This window comes from Tachysurus vachellii, chromosome 2 (assembly GCF_030014155.1).
Source record: "Tachysurus vachellii isolate PV-2020 chromosome 2, HZAU_Pvac_v1, whole genome shotgun sequence".
Lineage (NCBI taxonomy): Eukaryota > Metazoa > Chordata > Actinopteri > Siluriformes > Bagridae > Tachysurus > Tachysurus vachellii.
This window is the reverse complement of record NC_083461.1, coordinates 20,724,595-20,750,328: the sequence shown is the minus strand read 5'-3', so window position 1 is coordinate 20,750,328 and position 25,734 is coordinate 20,724,595. Positions and strand designations below refer to the sequence as shown.

The following is a 25,734-nucleotide window of genomic DNA, read 5'->3' as shown; positions in this document are numbered from 1 at the left end:
AAACCACGTACCATCAGGTTGCTAGGCAACTCGGGTCCTTCAGTAACCAGGTTGCATGCGCATCAATGCGCATGCTTACAAACACAATAAGCTTAAAATTATTATGATCGGGGCGGGGCTTAGATACTGTGACACTTATCTACTTAGGAGAAAATGTTTTTCTGCCAGTTTAAACAACTAACGAATTTCATGCCTTAAATATTGGTTGTGTCATTAACAGGGCTTTTGTTAAATGGCAGATCGAGGCTTTTTAGCTCAGCACAGATGTGGGACGGATGTTAGAATTCAATATGTTATTTGTAAACCTCGGCGACTAAGCGTCATTTCTCAGGATGTGTCCGAGAGCAAGCGACAAAATTGTACATCCTTAACGCCTCAGCATGTCACCATTGCTCTAGCTTTCAGACAGCGTCTATAGTGTTACTATATCCGCCCAGCTCTGCTAGCTTTTAAATACACACTTTACTCATGTCGTATCTGGTTTAGCCGTGTCAAAATGTTTTGCTTCTCTTCTCCCACGGGGCACCTGCAAATAGCCCGAGACGGTGAAAAACTGCCAGACTGATGACACATTTCACTTCAGCACTCGCTTTTCTTTCCTCATTTTCACTTCAGCACACGCAGTGAAATTTGGCATTGGTTTCTCACGCTAAACTAATCGCAAGTCTAATCCTGGATCACGCGTCAGACAGCTACAAATGACCATGGGACAATGGGCCAAGTCGACAAGAGACAAACTGAAGACAAAAACGCAAGGTTGAAGTCTGGGTGATGTACTGCAACCCCACAGACATCACACGCTAGCTGAAGATGCTAGCTCCTGTTAGTCTAGGATTAAGATGAGTGAACATGCTGAACGAACAGGAGCTTCACAATGAGACGACAACCTAGTTAAACCGGTACTGGATAAGGTGTTAAATAAAACATAATGGATCTAATAGTTCCACAGGGTGGAGCTTGTAATAAAGTATATGTACGTCTGCATCCAGTCTTGCATCCAGATGGCTGTAAACAAACCCGAGTTACTAGCAGGGTTCATATCCCTGTTGTCTGGATGTTCACTGTACAGAAATGTGAATTTATTCATAGAAAAATGAGACCAAGAATACACAGTGAGGTTGTTATTACTACAACGATCGACTTATAAACTAGCTCTACTTCTGAATTATTCTATTTATTTCTGACATTTTAAATTTATTAAATCAGACTAGACTTAAACAAGCAAACAATTTTTTAACTCCGGGTTTTTCCGTGGAACAAAAATGATATACAATTTTACAGTTTTAACTTTAAAGCTTTAAATCTAATTGCTGCTTCCAAGGTTCAAAGGTTCCCACTCTTTTTCAGAGAACATTTTCCAGGACTTTTCCAGGGCATTTCAAATTAAGCAAAAAAATACAAGGCTCACAGATTCACGGCCTAAACTAATATGTTCTTCTCTCCAGAAGTCTTAAAAACAACGTACACTTTATGGCTATTACTTAACTATACTTTTAAAGACAATTTCTCATGTGAATGAAATTTCAACATTTATAAAATAAAAAGACCGCACATATTAATACCCTTTCCTTTCTCAGGCCAATGCCGTCATGCATGCTTTAGTTTGCTGTGCATTCCCCTTGCACATGATATTCAGATTAACAAGGTTAATATAACCTGCTTACCTGTCACCATTTGCTGAAAACATTTGAGCACTTAAACCATTCCTAGCACCTGAAACCGCCAACACAAGACAGCGTCATCCGTCACAGCGAGATTAAACAGCATAACAAAAAACAGTCAAAACTCAGCGTCCCTGTACAGAGCGCTTTCTGTTACTAATTGTTTCGATCAGTTGTAAACTGTTCTTTAAATGATCAAGAATATTTAAAAATAATAATTTTCCAGGACAACAAGATTTTTTCCAGGACAATTTATGTTTTCTCTCATTTTCCATGTGTTTTCCAGGACTGGAACATTGGTCATTAATTTTCCAGGATTTCCAGGACGCGTGGGAACCCTGTTGTTTTATATACAATTTTAAAAATATCTTTTATATATTTCAAGTAAAAAAATGTTGCACAACAGCTTCAGATAACAGCAGAGGTGGTATTTTAGTTTTTTTTTTAATTATTTATTTTCTTTATTCATGAAGTTTATGTCTTATTTACTTTATTATTTCTCTGTGAAGTTGAGAGTAAACCCTTAAACAAGAGTTTCCAAGTTTAAGTTACCTTTTATCATTAGCAACTCTATACATTTCAATTCTTCTATATATTTGTGTATGTACAGTATATATGAACAGTTTTCAAAACATCTCACTGCTTCCAAAACAAGTGTGTAATCACTGGCAAAAAATCGAAACAATACACGCTGTGACAATTTATTTACGTTTACAGCATTTGGCAGACGCCGTTATCCAGAGCCACTTAGATTTTATCTCATTTCATATAGCTACGCAATTGGCCTTACACAGGGGCACAGCAGTGGCAGCTTGGTGGACATGGGATTTGAACTTACCACTTCCTGATTGGTAGTCCAACACCTTAACCACTAGGCTACTACATCCCCACATATCAATAATGTGATAAATGGGTATCACCATCTCCAGGTCCTGATCTGAACACGGTCACTGATGCTGAAGTGTGATATTAGGACTGTGATGTTCAAAACGAATATAAATAAAGACATGAATACTATGCGCACTTTCCCCTAATTTATTTATCTATTTATTTTTTAAATTAGAAAGCTTCCTAAAAGGGAATAAGACTAACAAAAGTACACGAAAAGTTGTTACTTGTGGGTTTCATGTGAGGAACACAGGAGTAAGCGCTCAGAGATGAAACTTGCAGAAGAAAAAAACAACAAAAGACCAGTTTAAATCACATTCATGCCTTCATCCTTAGTAACTGCCTGGTCAGAGTCACTGTGAGATATATTAGACTTTTGTTTGTTTGTTTGTCTGTTTTAAAACAGACAAACAAACAAACAAAAGTCTAATATATCTCACACTGCAGGAATGGGTCAAAATAAAAAACTAATACAGACTAAACAGAAACTTCCCAGTGAAGCTGATTGGTTAAAAAAACTTTCCATTTTAGGTGCTTCGTTTGAATAAACCTCTTAACCTCAAACGGTCTCCTCAACCCCAAGCGACATCAAATCAATACGGCCGCTCACAGCATCAGCAGTAAACAAACAAGTTACAGGTACTAGCTTTAGATCAACCAACAATCGATTCAGTAACTGCTTTTTAAACCTCTAACACTCACTAAACTCTTCACCGCTAGCAATAGATAAATAAACACAGGCGCAGATATGATGAAGCAAAGCAGCTACTCACACTCCTTGGACATGCCTACTTCCAGACACTTCTGCAGGCGGCAGTACTGGCAGCGGTTCCGCGTCACCTTGTTGATGATGCAGCTCTTTTCCCGGTGACACGTGTACACCATGTTCTTCTGGATGCTCCTTCGGAAAAAGCCCTGTGGAGAAAACGGACACTGCGTTGAATACGAGGATGTCGGGATTCTCGTTTTTTTATGACGTTCTGAAAAATGACGGTGTGTTACGATTCGTAGCGGCTTGATTCGAACTGTTAGAGAGATTAGATGCTGATGATGCTGGTGATCCGATCGCTCCTGCATAATGAGGGGGTTTGTGTGAGAACTGAATTTAAAACATGATTTAAAATCTCAGGAGCTGCATGAGACGGAACTCAAAACAAACAAAGCTACAGGTGGAAAGAGAGTTTGTGTGTGTGTGTGTGTGTGTGTGTGTGTGTGTGTGTGTGTGAGAGTGTGTTTTACAAGACAACTACTGGCAGATAGATGAAACACATTTGGGTACTCTGCTCTTCATACCTCTAACACACAAACACACCACAGAATCCACAGACACTCCATCCCTGCTTGGCTACAGTAACAGACGGCTTAAGAAACAGAAATCGAACAAATCTCTTGGCGTGAATAGCGCATCACACTCTCACACACTCACTCACACACTCACTCACTCACACACTCACTCACTCACACACTCACTCACTCACACACACACACACGGACACACACACACACACGGACACACACACACACACACACACACACACACAGACACACACACAGACACACACACAGACGAGGACACACAGACGAGGACACACTCACACGGACACACACACACGGACACACACACACGGACACACACACACGGACACACACACACGGACACACACACACGGACACGGGGACACACACACGGGGACACACACACGGGGACACACACACGGGGACACACACACACACACAGACACACACACACACAGACACACACACGGGGACACACACACGGGGACACACACACGGGGACACACACACACGGGGACACACACACACGGGGACACACACACACGGGGACACACACACACGGGGACACACACACACGGGGACACACACACACGGGGACACACACACACGGGGACACACACACACGGGGACACACACACGGGGACACACACACGGGGACACACACACACGGGGACACACACACACGGGGACACACACACACGGGGACACACACACGGGGACACACACACGGGGACACACACACGGGGACACACACACACGGGGACACACACACACGGGGACACACACACACGGGGACACACACACACGGGGACACACACACACGGGGACACACACACACGGGGACACACACGCGCACACACAGTCAGCACACACGGTCAGACACACACGCGCACACACAGACACGGGGACACACACACGGGGACACACACACACGGGGACACACACGCGCACACACAGTCAGCACACACGGTCAGACACACACGCGCACACACAGACACACACGCGCACACACAGACACACACGCGCACACACAGACACACACGCGCACACACAGACACACACGCGCACACACAGACACACACACACAGACACACACACAGCTGGATGTGTTCAGCAGACACTGTTGTATTTTGTGTCTGACCTACAAATGCAAAACCAGCCATGCCAGAAAATTCCAGAGCTGCCAGATTTCCTTAAAGGTGCCCTGCCACACGTATTTCATTACATTTGTGGTAATGTCTGAAGTTTACCATGGACTCTAACATTTTTTTGTAGAAAAAATGCCTTGGTTACCTTGTTTCAAGCCATTCTAGTGTGGTATAGAAAGCCTGCAGGAAGACTCAGCTCGATTTGCGCCAGTTCTCATTAATATTCAATGAGCTATGCTGCTTGGCTCCGATTGGCTAACCGCTAGGATATGAGAGCATGACTATTCATTCACCCAGCGCAATAAGTAGCCTTGGCTAGAGGAAATTTGTTTACAATCACCATGAATTGCAGCAGAAAGGCTTCTTCACAAGCCTGTTGATGTTCAGCCATCCTTGCTGTATAGGAAACTCACTGAGCTACACGAATTCTGGGGGCGCGGTCTCAAGTGGGAGAGCTCATGAATAGTAATGAGCTCAGTCACTCTGACGTCAGACTGACAAGCTTTTCCAACTGACCTGATTTCTCCCCTTATTTCTTTTAAGTGGCTAGAACTGACCGGGGAGGTAACAGTTCGTTTTCAAATCCACGACACAACACAAACACATATGGACCTAACACATATCAAAAAATACAAGTAAAAACAGTTTTGTGTGGAAGGGCACCTTTAACCAAACTTCGCCTCACGAGAGTTAAAATAAAATTCATTAAAAAAACAAACAAAAAAAAACAAGCTTTTATTCTAAAGGCTTGCACTGACAAGCTAGCTTTCATTTTTGTTTCAGCATCACTCATCACTTCACTCTTTTGTTCTGAAGCATGAATTTTGTTTTTATTTCTAGACACGTCTCAATTTGAAATGTTCAGAATGTTGAATGGCAAGCTAGATTTTTTTCCCATTTAAAAGAAAAAAAACAATCATTTTATCGTTAGGAAGCTTCATTATGTTTCGTTTTTGAATGCGGGACTTGCTTTCTAAATCTTTTATCATAAGAATATACACTTTTATATACTTGAGATCTAAACGTTTATTCACAAGCAGACTTCATAAATGCTTTTATTTATTTATTCTCTCTCACTCACTCATTTTCTACCGCTTATCCGAACTACCTCGGGTCACGGGGAGCCTGTGCCTATCTCAGGCGTCATCGGGCATCAAGGCAGGATACACCCTAGACGGAGTGCCAACCCATCGCAGGGCACACACACACTCTCATTCACTCTCGCAATCACACACTACGGACAATTTTCCAGAGACGCCAATCAACCTACCATGCATGTCTTTGGACCGGGGAAGGAAACCGGAGTACCCGGAGGAAACCCCCAAGAACATGCAAACTCCATACACACAAGGCGGAGGCGGGAATCGAACCCCGACACTGGAGGTGTGAGGCGAATGTGCTAACCTCTAAGCCACCATGCCCCCCTATTTATTTATTCTTTCTATGAAAATTATTACTTTGCTCTGAAACTAACCAAAAAAAATCAAAGAACATCAGAAGTGTTTTTATTTTAGAAATATCAAAATTATTTAAAATTTTAGTCTTGCCTTTTTTATAGTATTTTAAAACAGAGAAATTTGCCGCAAATCTTTTGCTCATGTTCGGGTTTTTAACCTCGCTGCCTCAATGATCTGGATATTGATTTAAAAGCAGCTGATCCTCTGACAAGAGTTCGACCTGAGCATCAATACAGAAGCGTCAGCTACCTTTCACACACCTACAAACTGGCCAAAAGTACAAATCAGAATAACAAAACTCACATTTCAATCATAATGAGCGATACGGCAGGGGGCCAAGCACAGATGATGCAGAAAAGCACAGTTTTACATGAAATGAAGGAACTGAGGGTCCGTTTGTGTGTGTTTTACCTTGCATCCTTCACAGGCACTGACGCCGTAGTGGTAGCCAGAGGACTTGTCCTGGCAGACGAAGCAGGGTTTGTAGACCCTCGGTGGTGGAGGAGGAGACGGCGGACTGGGGACGATTTCCTCCGAACTCGTGCTCTGCGTCTCCACGGCTGAACAAGAAAAAAGAAAGAAAAAATATATAAATAAAAGGGAAACCACTTAATATAGGTTTTAGGTATTTCCTACATTCTCTTAACAACACTCTAAAGAATGACATGTTTCATTTTTATCCATTTGTATAGTTACTTTTCATGATGTGGGACATTCAACACTCAAAACTCCAAAACGTTATGATTTGTTTGTTGCAGAGAAACTGGGAAAAAAAAACTTCTGAAATTCTCTGTAAAAGGAAAAGTTAGCCAGGACACTGGAGACTCCTTCCATAAACTGCCAAAAACGTAATTGAGAACAGAAAGAAACCTGTTTCACAGAAGTTCCACAACAACTGGAAACTTGTGAATGAAACACTTGGGAACATGTTCTAGTAAATCGGTGTCACTGGTTCGACAGTGAATTATTCTTTTTCTTTAAGAATGCAACAGTGTTTTATTTATCAGCCATCTCGAATAACAGATCTGCACTCAGGAAGTGGGTGTAAATAGAAGGATGTGTTTTATTAGCTGGTGTCGTGTTAACCACAACCTCCACTCTGTGTGTGTGTTGGTCTCGGTATGTAAGCATATTTGTATATATGCATGTCTGCACGGTCGTGTGTGTGTCGGGTGATTTTAGAGCAGCTGAACATGCGAGTTAAATTTAGATCTCTTATTTACACATTGCTGTAGCCACATGCCCCAAACACATCACACACACACAGACAATAAAAGACATAGATGGAAGAGGACAAAGTCCACAACACACACCTGTATTAGCTAAACACACACACACACACACATTCAGTCAGCACTCACAAAGCAGAATGCGTGAGACAACCTTCAGAGCTTCACCCTGCACGTGTGTGTGTATAGTAGCTGCTCCAAAAATGCGACATACAATATCATACTGGCTATCGTACGGGTGCTAACTCGTTTATACGGACGGTGTGTAAAGACCCAGAGACGATGAGCGAAGACAAGACGGAGGCATTCGGAAACATCCAAGTCAAACACCAACATGTGTGTAGAACTTGCTGAGAAAAACTGCTAGAAAAACATAGCCAGGGTAAAGGCACCAGCAGGATCATGAATATTCATGAGAATGTCTCTGTCAGGAGCCAATCAGATTCAGCTCATTATTAGAATATTAATAAAATGTATCATGTGTCACTGTTGTGTAACAGTGAGTGAGTGAGTGAGTGAGTGAGTGAGTGAGTGAGGAAAAAAAATGTTCTCCAAACCCCACTCACACACACCTCTCATATCCACTATGATCTTAAACTCCAAAATAATCCACATGTGTGTGTGAGCCATCACTGTTCTTCTCGAGTAGACACTCATTTCCTGAACTGAATTCGGGGGGCTTAAAAAAATGGCCCTCAGGGACGGACACACGCACACATCCTACAGACGTCTGGACCTGATAAGTGTGCACGCAAGCGCGCACACACACTTTTTACGCAAAAGCACAGGCCCAAGGCAAAACACACACAATTTGTACACCTTTGAATTCGGGCACACATCTGTGACACCATTCTGTTAATAAGATATGAGTGTCAAAGGACACACACACACGGGCTCACACACGCGCGCTCACACACACATAGGTCTGTTGTATAATCTCCTAATGGACAATTTGACCTTATAGATTTAGCCGGTCATGTGGCAAGCCCTGCTGACCCGTATCCCTGTTACCATAGCAACAGGAAGAAGTCCCATCCCTACACTAAACACACGTACAAGTATGTATGAAAACATACATGCATGTGTGTATGTGTGTGTAAATACTCTTTACTGTAGGGGTACAATTACAAAGAAGGGTGTGCTACACAAAGTACTGGAAACCCCCTACTGATCGACATGGTTCCGTAATGGTGATAAAAAAGCTGCTCAGGGGATCATTTCTAAACTGGAACTAAGATGATGGGTTTGTATTCTTCAGTCAGCGTTTCTATGGCAACAGCTCTACATAAACGTCGAATAAAAATTGTGACTGTTGGTAAATCATTGTGCTACAAGAACGGATTATTGGCGTGTCCGCCATACAAGACCCCATGAAGCTGCTGTATAGAACCGAAGAGCCGGAACAACCATCGGAGATGTTATTAAAGGAAAGAAATCAACACCTTCTGACCTATCAGAATCAGACAGAACACACACACACACACACTCACACACACACACAAGCTTAATGAGCTGAGGTCACTGTGTACCAGACTCAATTTGCTGAGAGCTGGAGTCCAGACATTTCACACACACCCTCTCTCTCTCACTCACACACACACAAATTATGACAGCAGCACAAGGAAAACCCCTTAGTCAAAACAATAGCTGATATTCATAAAGCAGTCACACACACATCCTTTCTTCTCCTGACACACACACAAATAACAACTATATAATAATAGGATGCTTCTTATAGGATGCTTTTGCCTCTTATCAGTTTCTGATATATTCAGAACAAGGCTGTGTGTGTGTGTATGTATGTATGTATCCAAGTCATCCCAGAAAAGCAGCCCTGACAACCTTGTGTACAACTACAAAGTACACAACCTCACTGCATATACACATGCACCCACACACACACCCCTCTTAATAATCCAGCACCAGTCATGTGCTCATCAGGAAGTGTTTCATTAAGAAGGCGGAGTTTAAACAGCAGGGTTGAATGAGTGACAGGTCAACATCGCTCTGAGGCATTCTGTGTGTGAACTCTGTCCTTAAAATACACTCACACGTACGTGCACATACAATCACATGTATCACACAATCACACAGATGCATGTACAAATTGTAATAATAAAATAAAGGCATCCAGCAGGAAGCTGAAGATTAGCCTGAGGGCAGAGTTTAAACAAAAGTGGGTGAGGCTTTATGTCTGACTGACAATGAGGCTTCTTTTAAAAAGGAAACATGAACTCTGGTAACCTTTAACACACACATGCACACCATCACGCACGCAACCACACACGCGAGCAAACACACACCAACAACAAACACACATGGCAAAGACAGGTAGCAGACTGAGACAGACCATTAAAGAGGCAGACAGATAGAAAGACAGACAGGTAGCGACAGACACACAGGTGTAAAAAGAAAGAAAGAAAGAAAGAAAGAAAGAAAGAAAGAAAGAAAGAAAGAAAGAAAGAGAGAGAGAGAGAGAGCGATCTGGAAAGAATTACACTGACAGGCAGACTGACAGGTAGTGTGAAAGACAGGTAAAGAGACAGACAGATAGAGAAACAGACAAGTAAACAGACAGACAAGTAGTGAGACAGACAAGTAGAGATACAGACGGGTACACAGACAGACGGGTAGAGAGACATATGGGTAGAGATACAGACAGGTACACAGACAGACGAGTAGATAAAACAGACGAGTACACAGACAGACGGGTAGAGATACAGACAGGTACACAGACAGACGAGTAGATAGACAGACGGGTATAGATACAGACGAGTTTACAGACGGGAAGAGATAGATAGAGACGGGATAGAGACAGATGGGTACACAGACAGACGAGTACAGAGACAGACGGGTAGAGATACAGACAGGTACATAGACAGACGAGTACACAGACAGACGGGTAGAGATACGGACAGGTACACAGACAGACACAAATCACACAAACTACACAATTTACACAAATTACACAATGCCTAAAAGACACACACACACCTTCACACAATATCATCATCTATTTAGGCAAGACGCTAGTGTTAGTGATACGGTGATTGTTTTAACGCTCGCGGCTTAATTCCATCTCAAATCAACCAAATGTGTGCTTGTTTTAGAACTGTGTTAGAAATCTAGCAGCTCATCTCATTATTCAGTTATCTGCTAATCACAGGTTTCTGCGTGATGGTTTCTCCAACAGCTGCTCATCTGCACAGAGGTTTACAGCTTTAAGGACACAGAGTTTTGATCAAATCCACAAATTCATAGTGATGATGAATGTTTTGTTGTAAGGACACATTTAAAAGAGAGAGAGAGAGAGAGAGAGAGAGAGAGACAGAGAGAGAGGTGAGGCTGAGGTGTACACCTAAAATGTAACTATAAACGGATAAAAGACGACGTTATGTAAACCGACGTGTAACCTGGTTTTATGTCGTACTGTTATTAACACTAGTGTGAAAAGGAACTGATCACTAAACACTAATTTCTCTTGCGATTGTTACATTTTCCCCGTCGTTTTCTTGGCGGAAAAACATTTGTGTTTATAAATACAAGCCAAAATTCTCCTTTGAGAATTCGTTCATTTCAGCAAAAAAGTTCACGATAACCAAAAAAACGTGACGTTTACACAGGATCACGTCTCACAAATATCACCACATTCTCACTGACGGGTGAAACGAACAATTATTAATGAATTATTAAGTAATGTTTATTAAATTCATTCAAACAAAATTAATGAATGATGTTAACCAAATTATGGTGAATGGTATTAAAAGCGAAACCAAACCCCAGATTAACTGCGATATTAACTTTGCAGATTTCAAACTAAAGAGAATCTTAACGTCGAAGTTGTTAATTTCTGCTACAAGTCAAAAAAAAAAAAAAAACTTCATCAGATTAGGGCTTTGTTTTAGTTAGAATTCCGTCAGACGGAGAGAAACAAACCCGATCTTGGACACTCGGATCAATCCGTCACAAACACAATCCCATTCATGTGTTACTTGAAGGACAGAGGTGTGTGTGTGTGGCGCGTAAAGCTGTTTACAAAAGAATCAGTAGACAAGACGGATGGTCAATGGACGTCTGGGTTACGCTGGAGACCGTGCTTATCTTTTTACATTTACAGCATTTAGCAGACGTCCTTATATACCAGAGCGCCTTGCTCAGGGGCCCAACAGTAGCAGCTTGTTGGACCTGGGATCGAACTCACAACCTTCCAATTGGTCCAACACCATAACCACTAGGCTTTTTCCCCCCTCACAGCCATCATTTATTCATTTTTCTCTTTTTCTACAGTGCCAAGCATATTTCTGTGTTTTATAAATTTAAATGCTAGCTACGAGTGAAAGCAAAACAGTGTGTGTGTGTGTGTGTATATGGTAGCCTAGTGGTTAAGGTGTCGCACTACCAATTGGAAGATTGTGAGTTCAATCCCAGGTCCACCAAGCTGCCACTGTTGGGCCCCTGAGCAAGGCCCTTAACGCTCAGTTGTATAAAAATGAGATAATGTAAGTCGCTCTGGTATATAAGGGCATCTGCCAAATGCTGTATATGTAAATATGAAAGGTCACAGAGCCACGACTCCTCTCTGACCCCAGGTCGGGTTACGCTGCTTGTTGCAGTTATGATATTAAGATTAATAAACAGAATGGATTAGAAAGTATCCAGAATACTGCTGGATGCTTATCACTGCATGTGCATGCAACATGTAAAGTATAAAGTGTTGCTTCTTCAGCACGTTTGCAAATAAGAATTGGGTCTGGGAAAGGTCCTGGCCTCATGCATGCCAAAGATTGTTTCAGGAAAAGCTGAAATGGAGTGAGCCGAGGCAACATGCAAGGAATATTACAATGCACCAGAAGAGACATGTGAGCATTTGGAGATGTTTTGAAGGCACGTACAGTGCTTGGATGCGCTCCAGGGCGTGTTAGGGAACCTCTGGCCGTAATACTCCATCATGAGAAAGGGGTTCGGGGCAGGGTGCAAACCCACCACGTCCATGCCCTCGTACATGTTGTGCTCAAGTGTTCAGGATGGAGTTTAGAGATCCGACACAAGATCAAATGTATGTGTGTGTGCGCTCGTGCAAGCATCAAAGCCCCGAGCGCAAAGAGTCCATGATGGACTTTGGGTCGTGTTCAAAAAAAAAAAAAAGCACAAATATCCGAAGTTTTTAACCGAACGGCGCCCCGCTTTAATCCAAAGCACAGGTTCGGAAACAGATAAACGGAGTTTTATGCCGCGTGTTTGTGTGGATATGAGTTTAAAGAAATCCACGCGCAGGAAACGCAAGTCGCGAGCGCTGATCTTCTCCTTCTCCCTCGCTCGCTCTCTCTCCTTTTCCCGTGCGCGTGTGTCCTCCTTTCACAGCGGAGCCATTTTATCCCGCCGTTTCAAACTTCAAATCCTTCGCCTTAAGAAATAAAACCGACAAACAAACAAAAAAAACGTCGTGTTTACGTTCTTTCTGTGTCCCCGCGCTTGTTCGCGCTCGTACGCGTCTGCGTGAGTGACGAGAGCGCGCAGCTGAGCTCCAGAAGCCCCGCCCCTTGGAAACAAGCAGAAGGTGGGAGTAGTGACGAGTGTTAAATCACGCCCACAAACTCACCGCTCGCCCCGCCCCCTTTGTTTATTATTTATTGTTAACAATAAAACCCCAAACCGCTTATTTCATTTAAAGTGAAACTGCAAATCGATTCATTTTCATCTCATTATTAGCTGCTCAATGAATCGGTGTGTAATTTATTATTATTATTATTATTATTATTATTATTATTATTATTATTATTATTATTATCAATAGAATTTAAGAGAACTTTATGATCTTTACAGTGTGTTTAGTTTCTGGGTTTATTTATAAAATTTTTAAAGCTGTAAATAAATTATTGGTGAAAGTCCATTGATTTTTTTTTTCTTTACTGTGTTAAGTCATAAGCTAATGAATTATTTTCTACTTTAAATTAAGCAAAGCACAACGGTTAGAGTTAACATCTAATACAAAGTCCCGCATTTCAGTCGATTGCTGTTTTGCACTCATTACAATACCTCATGCACTAATGTGTTCTTTACAGTATTTCTGCACACGTAATATCAAACATAGTGTGTACGCTGGTAGGCGCTGTTTTTATGTATTGTCTTTTGTGTGATGTCTTTTGTCCTGCACTGTTTGCACCAGGTCACACAGATGCACTTTATGTATCTAGGACTAACTTACTATCTAAGTCCTTATAGCTCTGTCTTTGTTCTATGTAACACCACGATCCTGGAGAAATGTTGTGTCATTTCACTGTGTACTGCAACAGCTACAATATATATAGTTGAAATGGCAATAAAAGCTTCTTGACTTGACAAAAACCTGCTCAGTAAAATAGAAATATAGTCAATCTAAATTATGTACATAAAAACAGAATCCCTCATGGTTTTGTTCATTTTTGATAAAAAAAAAAAAAAAAAAAAAAAAAAAAAGTGATTTATTTTTAAGTAGGCAAGATTAATGTGAGATTTTGGACATTTGCAGCAAGCCAACAAACAAACGAATAAATACATCTAAATTTCATCCATAACAAAAGAACATGATGGTAAATAATACAAAACTGACGTTAAAATGAGCATTTAACTAAGGTCTTGAGTTTAATAATATTTGAGTTCAATAAAACCTATGACTTATAAGAAATTAAAAAGAAAGAAAACAAGTACAAGATTAAAAGTGATGTGTATGTCAAAGCTGTCGGTTCTGCTACTGATAGCTCTGTATTTCGTATTAAAGTTCACGGTTTGTTTGCTAGTATCCTACTTGGCAACAACAGCAGGAGGCTACAACAACAGTGTGATCCACTTCAGCCCTTCCTTTCCCTTCACTAAATGGCCTTCTTCTGACTAATTTGCCCCCTCTCACTCCCTCATCACTCAAACTCCTTTTCTGCTCCCCTTTTTTCTTCTTTTCTCCCCCTCATTTGCCTAATGCCATGCGGCTGAACTTTCTCTGAACCCGGCTCGACTCGGCTCTCAACCTCCGCGTGACCCACTCCGCCATGCAGCCTTCCCTGACTTAAACTCCATCACATGCGGCCTTTCCCTCCTTCTACACTTTATGCACAACTTTAATGCAATTAACCTTTCACATAAAAGGTTAAAACTCAGAATACATCAAGGTTTTTAATGGATTTTAGAGCAGGGAAAAAAGAGCAAGAAGCACGGTTCATGGGAAACAGCCAACGCTGACAGAATCCTAGGAAAATATGCAAGTATATTTAACAATTTTAAATTAGTGTTAATTTCAATAATTAAGTTCATTTTAAATAATAAAGCTCATTTTAATAGCGTTGGTTACCTTCTATATGACCCTAAATGACCCCAACCTTATATCATTCAAGGAAGAAACCTGACATATATTGTATAAATCATTTGATAATTTCTCTTTAGACTGTTGTTATAATAATAATAATAATAATAATAATAATAATAATAATAATAATAATAATAACCTTTATTTTCTATAGCGCCTTTAAAAGAACATCTCAAAGCGCTTTACAAAAGCAAAATAAAAGCAACAAAATTACACACATAATATAAAGATTAAAATTAAAGCAACAAAAATAGACAATAAAATAAGCACTATGTAAAATTACAATTATTCAAATTAAAAGCTACCCTAAAAAAATAAGTTTTAAGCAGAGATTTAAAAGTGCCAAGAGATGTTGCTTGCCTTATCTCAGTTGGTAATGAATTCCACAGTTTTGGAGCTAGTGAAGAGAAGGCCGTATCTCCCATCGATTTTAAACGGGTTAAAGGAACAGTTAAAAGACCAGTTTCAGAAGAACGAAGATCGCGAGATGGAATATAAGGAATTAAAAGATCAGCCAAATATTGAGGAGCTAACCCGTGTAAGGCCTTGTAGGTAAGCATCAGAATCTTAAAATCAACCCTAAACCTAACGGGGAGCCAGTGCAAGGACTCCAAAACGGGAGTAATGTGATCTTTTAACTTTGTTCTAGTAAGTATTCTCGCCACCGAATTTTGCACTACCTGTAATTTGTAGCTTTAGACACCCCAGCCAACAAGGCATTGCAGTAATCAAGACGGGAAAACACAAAAGTGTTGATCAGTCTCTCAGCAACAGAAAATGACAGAATTGGACGCAATCTGGCAATATTTCTGAGATGCAAGAACGAAGTTTTAACCGTATTTTGGATATGTGGCTCAAACGTTAAATTGGCATCAAAAATTACCCCTAGATTCCTCAATTTTGTTTGAAACTCCACATCTGAACCATCAAGAGTTAGCTTGACTGACCCAGCTTTGCGTAGTTGGTGGGGTGAGCGAACAAGCATAATCTCAGTCTTTTCACTGTTAAGACAAAGAAAATTTTCTGTCATCCATTCTTTCATCTTAGATATGCATTCAGAAAGGAAATCAACAGGCACAGTTTCATTAGGTTTAAAATGAATATAGATCTGCGTATCATCTGCGTAAAAATGAAATTTTAGACCAAGTGATCTCAAAAGCGCTAGCAACCCTTAAACCTGTGCTAGACTATATTCTGTATCCACTGATCTATCAGCCAGAATTAGCAAAACATTTGCCATAGTAAGTTATATTGTTTATATGTAAGTAGCTGAATATTAGCTACATATTTATGTTCTTATTTATTTGTTTTTAAATCAAATTAGCTGCACATTTATACAATATAGGCTAATTAGTGCTTTCCTAAATCAAACTACCTGTATATTTGTTTAATTGCGTATTGGCTAATTATAACTATTAATGAAGCTAGCCTGGTATTTATGTGATAGACTAGCTAAAGCTTTAATAAATGAAATTAGCAGCAAATTTATGTGACATAGGCTATCTAGAGTGTTCTTAATTCAAACTAGTGGTATATGTACATTATATAGGCTAGCCAGAGATTTCCTAAATGAAACTAGCGAGATCCATGATACATAATAAAACAAAGTCAGTCTGTATGGGTAAAGTGTGTGGAACTGTGCCAGAGGCTTCTTTAATTATAAAGAGTGTGTCCAGTTGTGTGCTTAGGTATCAGAGAAGGGCACTAGGGAGCAGAGCACTTGTTAACGATGATGAAGGAAGTCCGAGATAATGGAAAACATAGCGATAATTAATTCAGCCTGGTTTCTATGCCTTCACTCAGAGGTGAAAATGAGTTTAGACAGATGCTGAATGGGACATTATGTGTGTGTGTGTGGTTTAATGCAGTGCTGCAGTGTGTTTACACTGTGATAAGGGGAAGGTCCTCTCGGATAACAGATCACATTCCTCAGCTCTTTTATCCCCCACTTCTTATCCATCTGTATGTGTGTTTGTGTGTATAAAATGTATATTTCATTATATTTACATAAAAGTGAATGACCAAAAAGGAAGTTAAAGGCAAAATATAATAATAAAAATTTGAATAAACAAAAATGTAAAAAAAAAAAAAAAAAAAATTATATACTATCAGGTATAAAAAGTGACACATTTGAAGAGAAAGAAAGAAAGAAAAAAGAAAGAAAGAAAGAAAGAAAGAAAGAAAGAAAGAAAGAAAAAGAAAAAAGAGAGAAAGAAAGAAATACACATATGTGAACAATTCTCTTTTAATTTTTTCCCTTAGATTAAAATTTTCCACAATCAGCAAACAAATAAAGTATATTCCCAAAAATGGATATTGCATTTAGAGTAAATACAACTAAAATTTACAGACAATTTAATATCTACAGTACCATCTAATATAATAAAGAAGAAATTTTAATGAGTGTTTAATTGGCTCATTAATATTCAAATTTATTCAAATTCATGAAAAAATAAAATTAAAATTCTAATGCAAATTTATGAAAGAATCCATGGCAGTAAATGTTACAGGTGTGTGTGTGTTCATTCTCCTGTGTATGTCCTCTTAATTAGTCTACAGTTCAGAAATTATGCATTAATTGGTGCTTGCTCACTCACTCACTCACTCACTCACTCACTCACTCACTCTCACACACACACACTTTATCAGCACTATCTCTCCATTCAGTACTACCTACTGAAGAATGTACTGTGTGTGTGTGTGTAGTCTTTTTACTACCAGTCCATTGCACCATAATGCTTAGCAGCATACACATACACCCCACCTGCTCCAACGACCTTAGACCCCACCTTCAGATTAGAATGTAATTTTGTGGTTCCATAATGGGAGCAACGCTGAGTAAGTGTGCCTTAGATAGAATTGTACATGTAAATGTATAGAAATGTGTGTGTCTAACTGAGGTAAATGTATAGAAATGTGTGTGTCTAACTGAGGTAAATGTATAGAAATCTGTGTGTGTGTGTGTGTGTGTGTATGTTTGGTCACATTAGAGTGTGTTTTGGATAATATGATTGCTCTCTAGGGGACAGAACATTAGCTTTAGACACACTAACAAATACACACTCAGTGTGACACACTATGTCAGGTGTCCTGTGTGTGTGTTTCTGCAGGTGTATGCCTGTTGACATTTAAGATAATTACAGTGAGATAAATGTAATGATTTGTGGGCAAAGGCCAGACTGTGTGTGTGTGGGTGTGTCTTGAAGACTGTAAATGGGCATGTAGGCAGAAGTTTGAGTCCATATTTGGAAATCGTCAAGCCGGAAAAAGAAGAAACTTGTCTATATCCAGCATGTGCTTGGATGTGTGTAGGTCTGACAGGATTTCTGTCTTTCAGTAAACTACTTTTAAGGGCCAGGTGCTGCTCAGGGTTATGTGATGGGCGTGGCTTTGGTAACTAAAAGCAACACCCATCTATCTCCTCGGCATCACTGTCATTTTCCCGGGTTAATGTAGTCTGAGAGACAATGGGAATGAAAAAGTAAAAAGCTTTTCATTAATCTGACACATAGCCATCGATCTGCACAGTAGAGCAGAAAAAGACAAAGATCAGAAGAAAGAAGTGAATGAAGAATGGATGGGTAGCAGGAAACATTACTGTCTATCTTAATACTTAAGACTACAGTTTAATGCACAAATGCACATTGCCTCTTGTACATCCCTGTGTATCTTATATTTATAACTACAGTTTACATTTATGCACATTATTTTCCATTCTACAGTGTATATATATATATATATATATATATATATATATATATATATATATATATATATATATATATATATATACGTATATATATATATATATACGTATATATATTATTCTTATATTTTCTTTGTTTACTTTTATCTCATTCTTTCATTTTTGCGTTTGCAATGTCCAAGTGCAATGTCCATGGAGCGGACCTGACTCACATTTCACGGCTGGTTATATATGCCCTATATAATTGTGTATGTGACAAATAAAAATCTTGAATCTTGAAATAGGAACGAGAGAAACACAGGAGAAAAAGAAAGAAAAGAAGAGTAAAGAAGAGAGGACAGTGGAGAGGAAAGATCTCATTTAAAGGAGCAGGTGATAAACAGAAAGAAAGCGAGATAAAAAAAGAGCCCTTGCTTTATGAGCGAAGCTGAGCGAAGCTGGAGACGATTCGGCCACGCTCGAGTGTGTGAAGTTATTTTTATTATCCATTTATAGCCACCTTCCAGGAAGTGCCCTAAAGCCTGCACTCTTTAACACTACGTAACAGGACATGGAGGGTTATAACCTGTCATAAGATGCGAGGGTTGTGTATTTTCTCATGAAGGCTAAACAGAATGCGTGGAAGTTGCCACGTTAGATTAAGTTTAGCTCCAGTAGCTAATTTATTGCCTGTAAACTATAAAGATGAAATCTGCATACAGGCAAAATCAGTGAAGCGGTGAAGCAGTGAAGATTTTGAGAAATGTTGTTCAATGTCGAATATTTCATTGTCAGGATCCATGCTGAAGGGAACTTTAGAAGATTAGGAGGAAACTGGCGAATGCCAAGGTGATAAAATATGAAAAAAATGAAGGAATTTACTTACTTTTTAACGTCTAAGACGACACTGACAGAATCATTAAGGTTTAAAGGTCTGCTTTTTATTTTTATTATTTTTTATTTCTTTGAGAACAAAATCACTAAATGCTCAGGTGATATTAAGATCAATAAAGATGATCAGATGGGCAGAATATTCCATATTATCTTCAAATTTATTATTATTTTTTTTTTACATAAAATTTAATTTGAAGATATTTTTTTGTGTTTTAAATTGTACCTAAAAGTTGTTAAATTTGAACTAAAAGTTACCATATACATCTAGATGAGAAATGTTACAACAAGAACAAAAAAAACAAATGACAAAAATTTTACATTTTACAAGCTATGTACTTATTTAATTTAATTTAGTACGCATTCCATTACCATTCACCTCTCTTTTTTTTTTTTTTATTTAACGTTGAAAGCAAATAATCAAAAAAGCTACTAAACCTTAGCTGTAGAAACAATGATGCATGAGAAAATGATAAAAACAGGGCTGGGTGACGATATAATATCAACATTGTGTTAAATTATCTTCCAGTTTACTTTTCCGACACATTTTTTTCTTTGATGTAATTTTAACATTTTGAACAATTCTACACAAACTGGAAGCAGGTGAATTGATGTTGAAATTTTGAACTTAAACTTCAAAATATTTTTTAAAATGAACATACATTTTATTAATTGTTGAATATTTCTATTTAAAGTTATAAATAAAAACGCATTTTTAAAGCAAAGATAAAAATAAATTTTTTGTTACTTTGTTTATTAGTAATAAATTTAGGACTGAAAGGAGGACCTCACAAAGGTTTTATTATTCGATATCAACGTGTCCAAACACAAAGGGGTCAAATGGGGACAAAAACAAAAATAAAACAGTGTTTGTTTAAAGGTCTACACTTTCACTCTGGGATCTGAGGATTGGAAAGAGACCCTGCGTCTTTATAACCCTTTATTACTCTTCGTCAGGACCAAAAGGATGAAATTGAGGAAGCAAGCTATGGAGAGCCGAACGCAACACCAGAAGCTGAGCCGAGATTTCGACTGATCCAGGATCGAAAATTTGAGCTGACATATGAAAGGAAAAATTAATTTAAAAAAATGTTGTGGATGGCTGCAGATTTTGATTTTGGGTTTGGATTGTATCCATAAAGTAAAGAGGGTAGTTTAGTCTGCAGGCTTCCAGACTTCACTTCCTGTGAATGCAAAACCTCAGCAGTATGTGTCATAAAACCATAAAAGTAATGCTTTGTGTGTGTGATGGCGTCTTTAATGTGTTCTATAGAGGCACTGAGGCATTTATGAGCCACACTTTGAAAGCGTTTATAGCTAGCATCCTGCCATAGCACTTAACACACACACACACACACCTTCTGACTGTCGAGTCAGTCCACACATTCTTATGATGTAAACACTGAAGCCGAGGGAATTTAATTTTTTCTCACATCAGATTTTTATTTATAGTGATTGATTAGTTTTTGTGAGAAATGAGGCTGGAGATTGTTGAGAACTGTTATAACTTAAGTGAGAACAGGAACTAACATATTGTTAAGTAAAATATTGTTATTGTTGGTCATTTTCTATGATATCAGAGGAATTCACGCTGCCATAGGAAAATCAACAACTTCAGCTAGGTAACAGTAACTCATCGTCACACCACCCTATCACCGATCATTTTACTATCAGAGCACAACATGGTGGTTTATTTCATGACTAATGAGGACCTCATGAACAGTGAAGTTCTGACAGGCTGCTTTTTGCTCCACTGTTAGATTTCCTTTGCCATTTTAACAGAAAAACACCCTGAATGACACACACAGCATGTTTCCTATCATACAAAGAGATTTATCTTGACTAGATGTGTCATACTTGTGCAGATGATTTGTGTTGGATTTAGAAATTAACATTTCCGAAATAATCGTATGTTCACGCACGTTTTTGTTAAATGAGGCTCCTGCTGCCTTTAGGCGACTTTCTGAGCTGCTTTATTATAGTTTAAGACATGAGGACATTTATGGAGACACAATCTGGTAGTGCTGAGAAGTCATAATCCATGGTTTCCTAAAACAAAGTGTCACCAAGCAACATAAAGCACTCATATTCAGACTGAAATGTAGACTAGTCGGCATTACAGGTGGTCGGCATTACAGGTGTGAGTCAGACACCACCTGTCTGCTAACCTGCACATGCTAAATGACGCTGCTTGTGAACTGCGTGTCTGATCCCCAAACCCCGCCTTCTCTACACAACAACAACAATGGTGTTTGGTGTGATTTTGTCACTATTTTGTCTAGAAGCAAGAAAAATGAAATGAATAGAGGAAGGATTGTTTGGACAGTGAAGAATGCAGTGTCTGTTCCACAAAGAAACCCAGAGGCATGGGGCAAAAACTAATTTAAAACTAAACTAAAACTTTTTTTTTAGTTTTTTTTTAAACTAACTTTTTTTTTTTTTTTTTAAGTTTTTCTAATGTGCCCCAATAGGAATCTTTCCATTAACTGGATTCAGGGATCTGCTGCACATGAAGGTGGATGAATGTATTTGATTTCCCCTCGGACTCTGATTGGCTGTTTCTCATTGATTTTCTCAGAGATGAATCCTGTAGTGTGAACAATCTCCAAGAAAATCAGACATGCTCGAGATATTGGTGCCTTGCTTGATATCATAAACTAATATACTGTTAACATCAGTGAACAAACATCAGTGAAAGTGGGCCAGGTTGGTAAACCTACTAATAAGGGTGTGTGTGTGTGGGTGTGTGTGTGTAAAGTCCCCCGCTTAGCCGCAAAACAAAGGACTGGAGACGAAATACCTTTATTATCTGTACCACAGGGGGGGTCATGGAACTGGTGTGTTTGTACCACAAGGGGGTCAGAGAATTGGTGTGCGTGTGTGTGTGTGTGTGTGTGTGTGTGTGTGTGTGTGTGTGTGTGTGTATGGGGTGAGGGGGTTCAGATAAATGGATAACAGAAAATTAGCATTTCAAAAGGGATGGAGGGATAAGACAGAGTTAAGAATCACTTGCTATCTCTCAGATAAGATCCCATCCATCGTCCTCTTGAATATAGTTTGTTCTGATTGGCTAAAAGCTGTAGCGAAATCGGTTGACTTTTTAAATATTCATTTTAGTTAGTTTCAGGTAAGCTTTTTCATTCATTTAAAACAAGATTTGTCAGTGTTTCATTTTACTGGATTATATGTATTTATTATTTAAATACATATAATAGTAAGAATTGCAGAAAAATTATGAAGAAAAAAATTTATTTTCTTTAACATATTTCCTTACTGTTCAGGCGTACGTACTTACTGTACATTTATTTTAGTCGATTTCATTGTAGATTGAATGCTGTGAAATGAAGAATGTAAAAATAGAAATGTATAAATTGAAAATAAAATGAATTAATAATCTGCTTTTTAATCATTTTAGATGTTTTCTGTGGCAAAAATCCCCCCCCCCCAAGTTTTCACTGATTTGTTCAGGTTCTCTTTGAATTTACTATATTGTTTTATGTTTTTGTTAGCTACAAGCTAATAAGTTTATATTATAATATGTAAATATAAAGTTCAGCATTTCTCAGTGTTCAAAACATACTATACATATACACACATATACATGTATAGTAAAATAAACTAATTCTATGAGAACTAGCATTAAGGACGTGTCTAAATGGAGGGAATTTTACTAGCAATACTAACTAGTCAGAGTTTGTGACAGAGCCTTAAAATTGGTCTTTATATAAAATACTCACAATTTGCTCACATATCTCTCTCTCTCTCACACACACACACACACACACACACCACCTTATAGACTCTTCAAATAGTGCTGAGCAGTGTGACATTGGTGATAGCACTTCTCGATTAGCATTCTAATATCACTGATAAGAGACCACCAATGAGATAAAAACGCCCTCATGATGACTGTGTGTGCGTGTGTGTGGTTTGCAAACACCTTATCAGAAGCACCACACCCTGTTCACACACTAACCCTCATAAGCTCATTCCCAATGAGGTTTGGAAAACTTAAAAAAAAAAGCTAAAGATCTAATGAGTTGTCAAACTCTCCTGAAGAAGAACACTACCATTCCTAAATGAGTTCCTGAATGAGTTCCTTCTTGCCACACTGTGGAATTGTGTCTGTAACAGCAGCAGAACTTCAGAAAAGCTGTCATTAATGTGCAGAATCTGAAGCAGGAAGTTAAAAGGTTCTTAAATGTTAGCATTGGTAATAAAAACAATAGATGGTGTATATATTCCAGCTGTGGGGTCAAGTTCCTGAAATGGTTCCTGTGGTGGAAACATGCCTCAAGTTCCTGAATTGGAGAAATGAAAAAGTTCTAGGTTTTTTAAACAGGTTATTAAAAAAATCCAAAATTTCTTAAAATGGTTCCAGTGATGGGAAATTAACAGTCACGGTTCTTTTAGTACATTGTGTGTGTGTGTGTGTGTGTGTGTGTGTGTGTGTGTGTGTGCGTGCGTGTTTGTTTGTGTGTGTAGTATCATGTCATGTATTGTGTGTGTAAAAAATTTTGATAGTACAATTAGATTGTACAAAGTAATGCTAAATCTTTTCTGGGTGTCATACACACAGTTTACTCATAAAAAAATTAATTTGCTGAGATAAATATCTCAAATGCACACACACACACACACACACACACACACACACACACACAACCTTTCACTGAACAATTGTGCATTTACAAAGGGTGATCATTAATCTGACATCCTCCTAAAAACACTTGTCTGCTTTCCCACACACACATACAAAAGTGTTAATGTTTTACCTTAGTGAGTTAATTGAAAGGGTTTTACACACACACACACACACACACACACACAGAGAGAGAGAGAGAGAGAGAGACACATGGAAAGGGACACAATCTTCTTTGTGTGTGTGTTATTTAATAGCTGTTTTTATGTAAGACAGCTGACATGTCAGCATAGGCATTGTCCTTTTTCGAAGCATTCTGGTTCCCCCCTCCCTTAAACACCCCCCACATACAGAGCTTGCTGACAGCAAGCTGGTTCAAACACTGTTTTCAGCACCTGCCTATGTCTCTATCTTTCTGTGTGTGTGTAATAATAGTAGTTCTGGGGGAATGCTTGGCTTTGCTTTGACATCCAGACGTGGCCTGAGACAAAGGTCAAGTGTGTGAGATTACTGCAGGAACAAGACTGTTAACATGACTGACAAGGCCACATGCGTGCACAGACACACACAAATGTGATTGTGACACCTGAATTGACTGTGAATGTCTTCATCATCTTTTCACACACAAAACATAAAACACACATACATGAGTGCATGCATGCATGCACACGCACACACACACAGAAAATATAAATAATATAATTAGTAGGCTGTGGTCATGGGTAGTGTGTAATGATAGGGTGTAGGGGTAGAGTGTAGTAAGAGTGTGTATGGGTAGGGTGTATGGCTAGGCTGTATGTATAGTGTGGTGATGTGGTCAAGGGTAGTGTGTAATGATAGGATGTAAGGGTAGGTTGTAAAGGTAGGGTGTAAAGGTAGGGTGTAGTGATATGGTGTAGAGGTAGTGCATTGATATAGAGAATATTGCAGGCTTCACATCCCAGAGTTCACACTTCACAATTCCATTAAATTATTTAGCAACGTTTTCAACGGAATGTGGAACATTCTGAAAAGAAAATCACAAACAGGAATCAAATTGCATGAACCATGAATCACTTCAAATGAATTATTCGATTATTCAATTAAATGTTAATAATTATTAAGAAAAACTTTGCATAACTACAATACACCACAATTACTGATTTTCTTCCTCTAACATATCTGTTATGAGAGCCATGAGGGCTCCCTCTGCTGGCCTGCAGAAGATTTGCTGCACTTTATCATCAGGACTCTAATTCCCACAATCCATTGCACCCCCAACTCAGCACACCTGTTTCCTGTTTGTAATCACCTGGTCTATTTAAGCTCACTCATAACTCTCGTATGACACGAAGTATTGTTAGCCTGTCTGCATACTGAGCGTATTTCTCTGTTCTATCTATTGCCTCGTTTTGACCCTGCCTGTCTAGGGTTTGTTTGCTACCTGCCCTGACCTACGCCTGGATTATTGATTACTGCTTTTGGATTTCCTTTGTTGTTGCTGTTTGCCTGGATTATTGAC

The 25,734-nt window shown here is 39.1% G+C and overlaps 1 protein-coding gene across 5 annotated transcripts in view; it reads right to left on the bottom strand.

The window, feature by feature from the left end:
- Window positions 1–25,734, bottom strand: part of LOC132841172 (retinoic acid receptor alpha) — an 83,627-nt gene that overhangs the window by 7,075 nt on the left and 50,818 nt on the right. For 4 of the 5 annotated variants that reach the window (XM_060863427.1, XM_060863417.1, XM_060863436.1 and 1 more), the window contains 2 exons: window positions 6,862–7,010; window positions 3,323–3,464 (listed from right to left, as the gene is read on the bottom strand). In XM_060863427.1, the coding sequence (XP_060719410.1) occupies window positions 3,323–3,464; window positions 6,862–7,010 (291 nt within the window). Of the gene's footprint in view, window positions 1–3,322; window positions 3,465–6,861; window positions 7,011–12,571; window positions 13,169–25,734 lie in introns of those variants that run through there. The other variant, XM_060863452.1, reaches the window with a different exon arrangement.